Below are 13,517 nucleotides of genomic sequence, written 5' to 3' on the forward strand. Positions count from 1 at the left end.
CCTCCCCGGCATCCCCTCCGACGTGCCTCGGCTCCTTGGCACCCCCTCCATCATCCCTCCCACACCCCCCCAGACCTGCCCCAGGCTGTCAGTATCTGTCCTCCTTAAAGTCCCCCTCTCTGTCATCTCTCCAGCATCCCCTGTTCTCACCCAGGCTCCCCAGCTTCCCCTCATCCTGTCCCCCAGGATCCCTCACCTGTCCTGAGCATCCCGAGCATCCCCTGCATCCCCCCCGTGCTGCTCAACCATCCCTTTCATCCCCTGCGTGCCCCCGTGTCCTGCCCCTCAGCACCCCCTGGGTGTCCCATGGTCCCTGTGGGGCCACATCCCTCTTTGGGACACTTGGCTGCTCCTGGGGTGCTGCAGGGGAACCCCCAGGTGCCTTCGTGCCGCTCTGGCGGTCAGTGCAGCCCGAGCGTGGCCACGGTGCAGGTCCTGGCCGTGGCGGTGGTGCCGCAGGTCTGACCCGGCCACCCTGTCACCTCAGATCCCTCCCACCCCCCTGGGAGAGCTCCTGTGTGGGTCAGGGGAGAGGTTTGGGGCTCCCCGGAGGGACATGGAGCATCACTTTCTGGCTGAGTTTGCTAAGCAGGAGAGGAGCAGGGAGGTGGGTGACACTGCTGTCCCTGGACACATGGAGCCAGACACGGAGCCTGGACGTGGGGGCTGTGGCCATTCCCCTGCTCAGCCAGCCCAGGGTGATGCCCTGGCCAAGTTTGGGGAGGAAGGTGGCCGCTTGCCCTGTGGGACCTGGGGTTGCTGCGGTGTCTCGGGGTGACAAAGAGCCGCCTGTCCCCGCTGGGTGTGTGCAGGGATCACACAAAGCCTGGCCCCAGCATCCCACCGATCACTTGCCCCTGCCCTTTCTTCCTCCTCTCCCTTCCTTTCCTTTTATTCTGAGCTCCTTACCCTGAGGCTGTGGGTGTGATTTCACGGGCTTTGACTGGCTCCTGGTCGCTATGTTGCAGAAATCCCCAATACAAGGGCTAAATCCCCTCGAGGTCGTGGCTGTGCCCGGCACAATGGGTGTCAGTAGCTGAATTTCTCAGCCTGCCGTGAAGCTGCGCTGTTATCTCTCCGAGGATGCCAGGTCTGCGGGCGATTTGCTGAAATCCCAGCGTGGTCTTTAAAATTGTCATTAAAGACAAACATCGTGAGCTGCAAAGAAAAGAACCGGCTGCATAAAATCCTTCCTATTTATATAAAAACGTGCAAAAAATGCTGTCGTTTCCGTAAGTTGGCCTTTGTTCGGCTGTTTTTGCAAACGTAGTTCAGATAAACACTTCCAAGCAATAACAAACTTTAAAGATAAGACTGAAGCTCAGCAGTGACTCATTTGAACAAGCTTCAGCTACACACAGCCTCAGCCCTCTAATAGCCTCGGAAAGCACTTTAGATCCAGAATATAACGTAACGCAAAGCCTCTGATCTCCTGAGCTCGGGCTGTGGTAGGGATGAATAATATCACTGTACTGAGTGGAGCTTACAGGGGATTTTGGTGACACATCCCTGTCTCCTTCAGCGATACCACCCAAATAACTCATGAACAACAAACAGTGCAGTCTCTTTCAGGGGAAAGCGCCCCTCTACCAGCTTCCCACAGCGATGGGGATGAGAATACCTGTTGTGATGGTGATTTGATGGGGTGGAATATAATAAAATATCCCTGACAGCTTTGCACAGGCAGGCAACAGCTTTGGCTTTCGTGCATGAGCAGCGCTCCGAACCCGTGCGCCTCGGTGCTCAGGAAGGGGGGAGCTGAGTGCTGTGAGCCCTGTCCACAAGTTCAAGCAGGAGACTCTCCTTTTTGGAGAGATGGGGAAACCGGGGCTCTTTTTTCTTTGCTTTCAGAACTTGTGACTTTCATTTCCAATCTTTCAAGCCATCTTGTGGGCAGCTCCTTCTATAAATGCAAGAGCCTAACGTGGATGGGAATCTAGGAGCTTTGGAAAACAGCCACCAGCTTTGTGCTGGAGTGGCGGTGGCTGGTGAGAAGGGTGTGAAGCTGTGGTTGTGGGGGCAAAGGAAGCAAAAGCCAACATCTGGGAGGGATGCTGAGAGCACATCTGGGGGGGATGCTGAGAGTACATCTGGAGAGGATGCTGAAAGCACATCTGAGGAGGATGCTGAGAGCACATCTGAGAAGGATTCTTGGAGCACACCTGGGGAGGATGCTGATGGCATATCCAGGGAGGATGCTGAGAGCACACCTGGGGAGGATGCCCACCCGCAGCGCACAGGGGGTGGGAGCAGCCCGCAGCCGGGATGTCCATCCCCGGGGAATGTTGTTCTTTTTGTTTCCTGAAACGTGCACGCTTACCGCCTTTCAAACGTTTCCCCGTTCGAATGTGCCGATTTGATGAAGGGGTGGGGGAGCGTTCAGCCCTGCAAATGATCGTTAATGCCAGTTGTGTGTTTGCACTTGGGGGATTATGTTAATCATGCTACAAATGATGCTTTGAGTCATGTCTAGAGGTTAATTAACATGCCTTTCTTCTCTTAAGAGGGCCTTCATGTCTGCTTAGAGTTGCTGGCTTTTTTCTGCTTCCTTTCATAATTACTTTGCAGCTCTCTAATATCATGGATACCTTTAATTTAACCCTGTAGGTGCTCAGGCTGCTGGGGCTTTGCGCCGTGCTCAGCATCACGATGGTGGTTTGATGGGGTGGGGTATAATAAGATATCCCTGACTCCTGGAGATGGTGTGGCCAGGCTGCCTCATGCAGGCTGAGACCATGAAGGAGAGGAAAATTGCAGAGGGTCTGGCTGGAGCCAGGTGAGGAGAGAGGATGGTGATGGTGATATTGCCCAGGGACCACAGCCAGTTTATAAGCAGGACCCTTACATGGACAAGTAATGGAAAGGAGGATCTATTGTGGGAGGAACTGGAGCTATCAGGGCTGGAGAAGGACATCCCAAGGGGTGCAGGCACCAGAGGGAGAGGGGGTTGCTCTTGGGAGGCCAACTAGTAGAGCTGGGAAAAACAGGTGAGCTTTTCAGCACTCAGCTGCTTCATCACATCTCACTACTTTTCTTTTTTTGGTGCCAGATCCCTGTGTGGGTATGTGTGCGTGCAAAATAGAGCTTTATCCTGAGCTCATTTATTTTCTTTTTCAGTGGGAGCATTTGGCTCATGGATTCCTGTCTCAATGCTGCACTTCAGAAGCTAGTGCTGCTTCATTTCAAATTTCTATTTTTATTTTTCCAGATAGTCTCCAATTATTTTCAAGCTTTGCCAAGCATGTAATCTAAAATAACAAAGAAGCTGATCAGCCCATGGTATTCAGGGTAAAACCACATGGACCATTTGCCTATGAAGCCAGTAATGCCCTGCTGGAGCAGAGCACAAATAACCCACTGAGAACAGGGGGGAAGGCTTTGCACAGCCCCAGGTTTTCCCTTGAGTGGGCATTTCCTGGGTTTTTACCCATAGCAGGACTTGAAGAGATTCAGCCTGGTGAAAATGCACAGGAAACCTGCTCACCCTTTTATTAGGAAATGCTGAAAGGTTTCATAAAACCTTCATTGCCAGTTTCTCACTGTGTCAGTTCAGCACGGGGTTCCCAATGTAATCTGAGGTTTGTCTGTTGGGGTCACATTTGCAGAGCTATGAGAGCCTTGTTCCCAGCAAATAACCCACTGAGAACAGGGGGGAAGGCTTTGCACAGCCCCAGGTTTTCCCTTGAGTGGGTATTTCCTGGGTTTTTACCCATAGCAGGACTTGAAGAGATTCAGCCTGGTGAAAATGCACAGGAAACCTGCTCACCCTTTTATTAGGAAATGCTGAAAGGTTTCATAAAACCTTCATTGCCAGTTTCTCACTGTGTCAGTTCAGCACGGGGTTCCCAATGTAATCTGAGGTTTGTCTGTTGGGGTCACACTTGCAGAGCTATGAGAGCCTTGTTCCCAGTAAAAAAGCACGTGGGGTGCTCACACAGGTGGGAAGATATTTGGAAAATCCATCAAGGGATTGCTCAGTATTTTGGGAGCTCCCAGCTTGCGATGTGACTCAAGCAGGGACCCACCTGCGAGACTCTCCCCTTCTAGCACAGACCCTGGCACAAGGGAGAGCTCAGTATTTTGGGAGCTCCCAACCTTCGACGTGACTCAAGCAGGGACCCACCTGCGAGACTGGCTTTTGGGCAAAGTCTGCTCTACCTCGGGGGGGCCAGCGTGTTAATTTGGGATTAACGGAAAATCAACTTTTAGCTCCTCATCCTAAGAACTTCCCAAGAGAGCAGATCCTTCCTGGCTCACTCTGTCTACCAGTCAGTTTGATTTTTAATTGCACTTACACGACCTTGGCAAGAGGTGTAAGTGCTCAGCTATTCTTGAAATCACCCTCTTCCCCTTTATGCATATTACTTTGCAGTAGACTTTATCTCCTTTCATTACCCACCCAGAGCTTTCTGACCTACATTACGAGAACAGAAAATACCTGGCGTTGGGGAAAGCTGTAATTCCTGGGCTGTGGCCACATGCTTCAATGCCCAAGTAGCAAACTATAACCAGGACTCACTGACCAGTGAACCACTCACCACTAAGCTGGGCTGAAATGGGTGCTGAGGTGGTACCTGCCTATGGAGGTGCTGTGGAAGGTCAAGTTGGTTGAAAATACAGACAGGCTGCTCTTGGGATTATTTCTATTGACTCCACTCTCGATGGGAGACGGAAGCTGCTTTGCTTAAACAAAGGCATGGAGGAGATGGAAGCTGCTTTGCTTAAACAAAGGCATGGAGAGGTGGGTATTATCCATGGGGTCACTACTTGGGCTCTGTGGCCAGGGCCAAGGCCTGGGCAGCAGCTGGTGCTTAGCTGAGACGTGGTGGCTTGCAACAGTGATGACCAGCTTGTGCTGGTGACAAACCCTCTCAACAAACAGTGAGCCCTGAACATTGCACCTTGGGAAGGGCATTGCCTGGGCGCATCAGAGACATTTCGGGCTGAACATTGCATTTATCCTTGAATGAAGACCCAGAGCAGAGTCTGGTTCAGGGTGCTGGGGACATGGCATGGACATTTTGATGGTGGGACATTCGCTCCATCCTCTTGGGGCTGCAAGTCCCACTCCCTTCAGGTTCCTCTCCACTGGCTTTGTAAGGAAAAGCCAGATGGGAGAGCTTTGTGACCTGCAGGGTGTTCCCCAGCCCAGGACGATGAGCCCAGCTTTGCTGCCAGCGCCAGGAAAGGGCTTATCCCAAGGCAGGATAATAACAGAGTGCGGGTAAGAAGGTCTGATCTGGTACCCAGCGACAGCACACTGCTTGCTGCCTAATTAAAATTTCATTAAGTTGGTTCGCATCCCTTGATGGAGGTCACAGGCACACCATTGATGTGCTAATGTCTTACTTTTTCCTTTTTTTTCCCTCTTTCACCACTATCCATCATCCTCTTAGATAAAGCAGTGCCATTAGGAACTGCTTTCCAGAGTCCCCAGATGCAATGGCACTGGAAGAAAGACAGCCGTAATTCATCAGACATATTATCTGTCTCTTATTTTCTCCCTAATTAAAAAAATATGCATTTTATTTTCTTCAATCGTTTTGGGCATTAACCCCTCTGGTGTTTGCATTGAATACCCTGATTAGCTTGAAAGTGGGAAAGTTACCTGGAAGGCCAGGCCTGGCTGAGCTGTGTCTGGGGGAGTTGCTGGATTTTGTGTGTGAGCAGCTAAATCTGGGCTGAGGAGAAGCCCCCGCCATCCCCACGCTGTGGCACGGACAGGTCTCCTTCATTTGAAGGAGAAGAAATGGGGACTGGAGCCTTCTGGCCTCCTCTGCATCCCTGTGCCCCAGCCCAAACCACCCCAGCTCAGGGGACTCTTAGACATCAGCCACCTCCCTGGTAGCATCCCCTGGGGCTCTGCATTATTGCCCGGCTGGTTTGGGGAGGTTGGACCTGCTCCCACCATTCCCATCGAATAACACTGGGCACTTCCCAGCGCTGCTGGGCAGGGGATAGCATCTGCATGGGAGCAGGATGGAGAGGGAGAAATCAAACAGGAAGGAAAAAGCTCTCAGATGGCACCGAAAGGAAGGTAATTGCCAGGGAGGAGAAGACGAGGACGTGTGGGATCCTCTTCCTGGCCGTCGCTTTAATGCCGACCAGATGGCGGATGTTTGTTTCTGTGACTTGTGTGGGGGAAATACGAACAAGCTGCGAGGCTCGATCCACCCACCCCTGCGCACGCAGCGTCTCCTGCAGAGGCAGCCGCCTCTTTCATGTGCCCAGGTGGATTATTCCTGGTTTTCACCAAGATCTTCCCTCGCACACCCTGCACTGCTGTTTCAGGTGCAGGGCAGCCTCTCCCAGCGTGGTGTGGATGAAAACAGGTGGCTTAGGGTCTGGTGCAAAACTCACCTGGGAAGGTTTGGGATGAGCGGAGGAGCTGGTGACCACATGGTGCTGGTGGCAGGGACTCATGGGGCACAGGAACACGCAGAGACCCCGTCGGGCACTGGGGTGGAAAGGAGGTGGCTTCGCTGCTCCAGTGCTGCTGCTGCTGCCCTGCAGATAGATACCAATCTCAGTATTTGCACTGATCCTTTCCAGCACTCTTTATTTGGCCTCCAACAGGTGGTGGCAGCTGCTCCTCCCCTACCAGGAGCCTGGCCAGGGGCATCTTGAGCCATGCAGCTGCCAACATCTGCATCAGCTTACCTGGTGCAGCCTCCCAGGTCCTAGCCAGCACTGCTGCAAATCCCACACCCCAGGTCCCCACTCAGCACCTCCACCCAGCACTGATTTATTTTTTAAAGAAGGTTAAAACCTCCGGTGTCCATTCGGTTTCTGCCTCTCCAGGCATACCACTATCCAGTTTAACCCCAAAACATCTTTCCTAAATGAAAATTTAATCACATAGAGCTCTGATGGGAAAGAACTGCATGTAAAAAAAGAAAACGGTTCGATCAATTTTGCCCCTTCTTCCCTCGCAATTGCTTTTACAGCCATTTTTCCCCCAGCTTGTTTGGGGTTTCTCAGACCTTTTCTGCCTCAACAGAAAACCCCAGAAAGCCAGATGTGCTGTGACCTCCACTCTTTCTTTTTCTCACTTAGCCCACAGCTTTATTTCCTAATTATTTAGGGTATTTATTTTATGCCCCCATTTGCAAAGATGTGTAAGCATGTGAACAGGGCTGAAATACCCAAGCAGTCTGTAACCTTGCCTTCACCCTGCTGCTCTGGGTACCATGGTGCCATCCGGGATGGCAGCTCTCAGGGGTGGTCAAGTTGCAATTAATAAATTGCATTAATAAACTAAAGTTTGGCATGGTGTGACTCAGTGCACAGGATGTGATGGCAGCAGCTTTGTCAAGTCAGTTAATCTCTGCAAAGTCAAACATCAGGTACCATTTCTTAGCACCAACTCATTGGACTGGACATTTTTTATCTCCCTGTGCCCTTTTCTCTTTAAACTGTGAAGATCATGGATGCTGGTTTCAGAAGACGGGTTAACTATTTTTTTAAAATTTTCATTACGGTTATTAAGTGATTCTTCCCAGGATGGTCATTCTGTGACATTTTAATTTGGGGTTTTTTTTTGGTGCATGAAACAGCATCTTCAGCAGATTTATTGCTTAGTGAATGGCATAGCCATGGTGCGTGTCAGACCTGTAAAATATTAAAATAATGGGTAAGGGATTGTTGTTAATCGGAATTTATTACGCTACATAAAGGCATATTTACAGTCCCACCAGGGGACTATTAATTTGTTTGGGGATAAACAATTAATCTCCCTGAGAGTGGGAGCAGAAAATCTGACATGGTTTTATGTCATTTCCCAGCGTGGCGGAGGCAGGATGGCTCACAGCCCTGGGCTCTGGGGGGTCTCCCCTTGCACAGCCACGGGTCTGCGATGCCTGGGGAGAGGCAGCCCACCAGGCAGTGAGGTCCTGCTTCTCCCTGGCTGCTTTTGCAGTGGGAGCTGTGCTCTCTGCTGTGATGAATGAGCTTTTTCCTGTCCCAGCCTGAGCTGGGCTCTCACAGACGGCCTTGATGCATCCCGTTTGTTTTCCCCCCCGGTCTATTTTTGGGTTTCAGCCTTTGCATCCTGTTTCCTGCATCCTCTCCTTTCCGCTCAAGATGCAACAGGCACAAACAGGGAGGAGAGAAGGAGGTGCTGTGCGGTTGGAAGAAGCGGGTTTTTAGCTGCTACTGGTCGGTACCTTTGCTCCATGGACTCCTTCAAACTTAAGGCTCATCATTTTTCTTTGGAAGCAGCTGTTTGGTCTACAGGTGCGACTCCAGTACAGGGCAGGAGCACTTGGAATAATTCCCAGCCAAGGCCCTGGAAAGGTTATGACAAAAGCAAAATTTTTGGTTTACAAGAGTGGCCATTCAGTGACTCAGCATCCCTCACCCACGCGGCAAAAACCAAACCTCACCATTTACCTATGGCTCTCACGCACATGAATTTTAACACATTTCTTCAAAGTGAGACCTTAGTTCCCTCTGCCAAGCCCTGGTTGGATTTGGTCTTTTTTTGGCCTCCCCTGTACGCATCAGGGTGCTGCCAGTCCCACGACCCTGCAGTCTTGCTGCTGCCTGTATGAACCCTGATGGCAGGACCTGAACCAGACCCAGCTCTTCCTTCAGTGTAACACTCACCTGCACCCACCCTGTTTGTGCCTTTTTTCTTGGCACTGTGTCCTGAAAAACATCTTTATACCTTTCCTCAGGGATTAGCAGTTTGAGTGGCTCACAGGTTGTTTCCAGCAGGAGCTGCAAGTTTTTAGGGGATTTCGCTACCATAATTAAGAAGAACCTAGATCATTAAAAATAATATGCTTTACACAAGAGAGGAACAAGCCTGCTCCACAAGACCCCTTTCTGCTGAAAAATTCATCGCTCTAAATAATTAATGGTCCTCGCAAAGGAGGATGGTTTAGCATGTTGCTGGGTGGAAGGTGAAATTCAGACGTTGGGCAGAGTAATCCTTCAGGTTTTTTTTAATGCATCCGTATTTCCTCGCTGTGCTGCTGCCCTGGGAGCAGTCGGGATCAGGGCTGTGGCTCCTCTCCCCACAGGGCCCTGCACCGGGAGGGTGTCTGTGCGATGGGGTCCCCCATCTCACCCCAAATATCATGGGTCTCTCCTGTGGGTATGGAAGGGATGGGGGCTGGTCCCTGCTAGGGGTGTCCCAACCTTGTCTCTTTTGCCCTGAAGAAGCACTTTGGGTCTCGGTGGCTTGGAAGGCACCGGAGAGGAGCAGACAGCCCTGCTGCCACAGTCCCTGCTGAAACAACCTTTCTGTTTCTCTGGGTAGCTGTTTGCACAGCCGTGCCTTCACACTGCATGTCAGGAATTAATTTATTGCCGGGACAGCATTTGCATTGCTTGTGTGGTGTATAAATAGGCTATAAATAAGATGCTGATTTCTAAGCACTGCACAGCACTGGGGGCAGCACTCACACTGGGGTGTCAGGGCACTCTCGGTGCTGCCCTGGCCCATCCCCTGCCAGCACCCACCTCTCCCTTTTTAGAGTGGTGGCAGTGCCCTGGTAGGACCCTGCAGGCAGCAGCTTTGCCACCACAGCACCAGCCAGTCCAGCTGCTAAAAACCAGCTCAGCAGTAGGCAGGTAGTTGTGGGGCAGTATCAGACCTGTGGGGCAGCACCGCTCATGCTGGAGGGTTTTTTTAGCTGGACCCCCCCATAGCCATCACAGCATATACTCAATTCCTCTTCTCCCGCTCAGCCTGCCTGTGGTTCTTGCAGCATAACTTGGATTTAGCAGATTATTTACTCCTAATTTGTAACTCTTTGGTGAGGGGAAGCAAATGGAAATACGTATTGGGTTTGTTCCTATAGTAACCGTGGTTGCCCAAAAGCTCAAATATAGGGAGAAAAGTAAAAAAGGAAAAATGTGCATTTCTAACCAGAACATCTCAGCAGGTCAAGAGGGCTGGACAAAGGTGGGTGGAGGTGGGACCTGAACCCCTTATGACAGCTCCTGCACAGGTTATTAGGAAAATGGGGCCAAGACCTGTCTTGCAGCTCTACTGCTTGAGGAAGCCAAGACACTGACATTACTGCAGGGTGACTCACCAAAGCCAGGAGCATTCTGTAGAATTTGCCATGAAATGCTGTGAAATTACAGGACTTGACGTGGCTGCTGCAGTGCTGGGACCGAGGTGCCCTCGCGCTGTTTGAAGGCTGCCATGAGCTGGATGCTGGAGGAGGAGGCACCCATCATGGGTCACCCCATGCCCCTGGCTGGGCTGGCACATGTCCCCTCTGGTATGGGGACCACCTCGCTGCCAGTGCCATCCCATTGGCAGGGGTGGGAATGCTACCTGCAATGGGAATAGAAACAACAACAATGCAGCAGTTGGGTGTGCATGGGTGACCAGTTTTGCCATAAAATAGCACTTTTCCCAGTTTTAGATGCTGATGCAGTTTGAGTCTTACAGCCAGAATATTAAACAGCAAAACTGCTTCCACCCTGGCCAGGGATGAAGGGGGACAGGCTGGTCCCCTTTCACTGCCCCTCCTTACTGTGCCTGACCCTGGGAAATACGCTCCCCACTGGGTACTCCTACAGCCACCAGCATCCCAAATCTTCATCCCACAGCATGAGCTGGGTTGGAATAACAGCCCCAAATGACCCAGTTTTGTTGCAAAAGAGGCTAAATCAAAGACACAGCTGCTGCAGGGAAAGGCCAGTGGAGCTGCTGGAGGTGAGCTGGCCGATGGGGTGGTTGCAATGAAACCTTTGCAGCAGCAGGTTCCCCACCATGGAGCATCGTTGGCAAAATACCTTCTAATTGTCAGGCTTGAAGGGGTGGGCGCCATCACAAGATGTGATTCAGCTCCTGGTGGAAGCACTGACATGTGTCACAGGGATCTAATGGCATTTATATTAGTGATGTAGCCCTTCATGCACATAATACGTTTGCTATTATCACCATAGCCCGAATTCTAATAACCCCTGGGACCAGGTGACGGGTGAACCGCTCCAGACTTACCAGTGAACTTAAGCAGCAGAAGGTGGAAGGGAAGGGGTGGGAGAAGCTGCCCATGATGGGGCCCCACTTCTCACTTCAAGAGGGAGAATTCGTGGGGAGCTGTTGTGGGGATGGTGGTGGGGAACCACTTCGCTGACAACCCTGTGTGTCCTTTCAGACGAGCGCCGTGCTGTGTGCGGGTGGCTGTGTCCTGCTGGCCCTCAGCTCGCTGCTGGCCATCGTTGCTGTCCTACTGCCCGGCGGAGCCTGCGAGAGGCGAGTCTGCACCCTGGCTGGCTACATGCAGACAGCAGCAGGCAAGTGATGGGGACTTTGCTCTTTGGGTGGAAAGATGGGGTTTCCCTGGGGTGCTGCCTGGTCATTCACAGCATCCTGGATCTCAGCAGCAAGAGGAGCTTGCAAACCAGCACTGGAAGAAAAGCAAGCAACACTTAAGCAATTGTCTCCTGCATCCACCCTTAGAAAATCTACTGAAAATCCCCTCTGCCCAAACACACAAGTCTGTGGCAGAGAGCCTGGGCTGCAGGTCCTGCTTGCTGCCCCCTGCTCAAGCTCTCATGCAGGGCAGGGGCTGCAGTGAGCGGTGGAGAGCTTGCAGTTAAACCTCTGGAGGGATTTCCCTCTCTGAGCTTTACACCCAAGACAGGCTGTTACCCAACCTGTCCTACATCTCTCCCTGGCAGCCCTCTGGATGCTGCATTTGCTTATATTTCCATTGCAATTGCTTATACTTCTGCCTTGGAGAAGTGCTAACGCAGAGGGGAGAAGGCAGGCAGCTGAGGAAGGTCCATCCCTGTTGAGGGACCAACCTTACCTGAGGCCAGTCTCCACTGCAGGGAGCTGCATCTCTGGCAGCTGAAGTGTCGGGCCAAACAACCCCAACTGGACACGAGCCACAACAGGAGATTAAACTGCCCATTTGTGTCTGTGCCCGAGAATAAACTCCTTTCCTTGGAGAAATCCTCAGGGCCAGCCAGGCTCCATTATCTGCCTGGCAGCATTCAAGCGGCTTTTGGGGGAAATCCTGTTACATGCTTTCCTCGCCAGGGCTCATCCCACGGGAGCCGATTTGGGAACAGATGGAGGGGCCTGGCCCGTTAGCCACGGCTGCTCCAGCTCATGGGCTGTGGGTCCATGGAGGCAGCTGCTCGTGCCTGTGGGTCCATGGAGGCAGCTGCTCGTGCCTGTGCCCCATCGCTCGTGACCGATGCATCCCTTGGATGCCACAGTTTGGGGATTCCCATCACTCCCCTATGTTTGCTGCAGCCAACAGGTGCCCTGGGTGCAGGACAGAGGAGCCCTGTGCCAGCCTGTCTTAGCCCCAATCTGGGGATGGCATGGGTCACTGGGAGGTGGCTCCAGGTGGTCTCCTGTGCAGGAGAGAAGTTTGGAAAGGGATAATCCTGCATTACCTTTGCTTAAGGTGGTGGCACATCCCCACGGCGTCTGGCTCTGCAACAAGAGACAAGCGGGTGCAAAGCAAGGGATTAGGAAGAGTCCCTGGAAAGGAAACGGGCTGTGGCAGATAAATACAAATGAGGCGCTCTGAGAGGTTTTGGTAATATTGAACAGGCTGTAAATAAACTGTCGGCTCTAAGCATTATTGACAAATGAAAATTTACTGGGTACGTTCGAGCAAGCTAATGGGTTGCTTTAAACCCTGGTGATGCCTTGCTAAGCATTTTGTATTGCGCTTTTTAATTTTGGTTTGCTGTGGATTAATTCCTATTCAGAGCCAGGCAGCCCTGAGTCAACAGAATTAAATGGTTTAATGTATTTGGATTCAGAAATTCTGTCCCCCCCTGCCCCCTCCTAATTTTTCTCCCTGTTCCCCCCCCCCCACCAGAGGAAGCTCTTCATTAGAAATCAGCTGCAGCCCAGCAAGCAGCTGGGTGACAGCAAAGCTCCTCCCCAAAAATCACATTATCTCAGAGAGAAAAGTAGGATTTTTAGGGTAGATGAATTTATATGGAAGAGAAGGAAAGCTGAGTAAGCCCAGGAGGTTTAGTAGAGCAGCTTTCTGATGGGGGGGCTGAGGTGGGAGCAGCTCTGCCAGAGGAATCCCTATAAAACTATCATGAGATGCTGGCAAAGCAGCAGGAAGGAGGAGGGGGCCATGATTCTCCCACACCCTGGGTTTTTCTGACGCGCAGCAGATCCCACAGACACCTTCCCTCTCCCTGTCCTGACATTTTCCCCCCAAAATCCAAATTTTGCTCTGATTTTACCATCCTAAAAAAAAAACCTTGAGGTATTTTGCAGAGCACCAAAGGCATGAGTAAATAAGCTTAATACTATAAAACATTGACTTAGGCAATCTAATTTCCCAATAAAGGGCCAGGTGCATGAAACACCATAAAGTGCACGAGCAGAGGCACCAGCAGAGCCAGAATCAGTCCCCACAGGCTCGGTGCTGTATCAGAGAGATGCCCTGAGCTACAGTCACATAAATTCAGGTGCAGAGGCCAAGCTGAACCAAACAAGACCCAATCCTGAGAGCAGCCCCACAGCAAGGGGCAGTCAGGCTCACACTATGTCTTTTAACGCTTTC

At 51.6% G+C, this 13,517-nt stretch overlaps 1 protein-coding gene and 1 long non-coding RNA gene across 2 annotated transcripts in view; one reads left to right on the top strand and one right to left on the bottom strand.

The window, feature by feature from the left end:
- The window catches only part of LOC106894584, an 11,810-nt gene extending 5,313 nt beyond the window's left edge, over positions 1-6,497 (bottom strand). Inside the window, exons 1-2 of the long non-coding RNA XR_001413290.1 lie at positions 6,361-6,497; positions 910-1,158 (exon numbers count right to left, since the gene is read on the bottom strand). This is a non-coding gene — a long non-coding RNA (uncharacterized LOC106894584). The remainder of the gene's footprint in view (positions 1-909; positions 1,159-6,360) is intronic.
- Positions 6,498-11,117: 4,620 nt separating this feature from the next.
- TMEM211 (transmembrane protein 211) overlaps positions 11,118-13,517 on the top strand; it is a gene marked incomplete at its 5' end in the record, with an annotated part of 53,617 nt that continues 51,217 nt past the window's right edge. Inside the window, one exon of the mRNA XM_014953325.1 lies at positions 11,118-11,262. Within this exon, the coding sequence (XP_014808811.1) occupies positions 11,118-11,262 (145 nt within the window). The remainder of the gene's footprint in view (positions 11,263-13,517) is intronic.

Source organism: Calidris pugnax, unplaced genomic scaffold (assembly GCF_001431845.1).
Source record: "Calidris pugnax isolate Ruff unplaced genomic scaffold, ASM143184v1 scaffold133, whole genome shotgun sequence".
NCBI classification, from domain to species: Eukaryota; Metazoa; Chordata; class Aves; order Charadriiformes; family Scolopacidae; genus Calidris; species Calidris pugnax.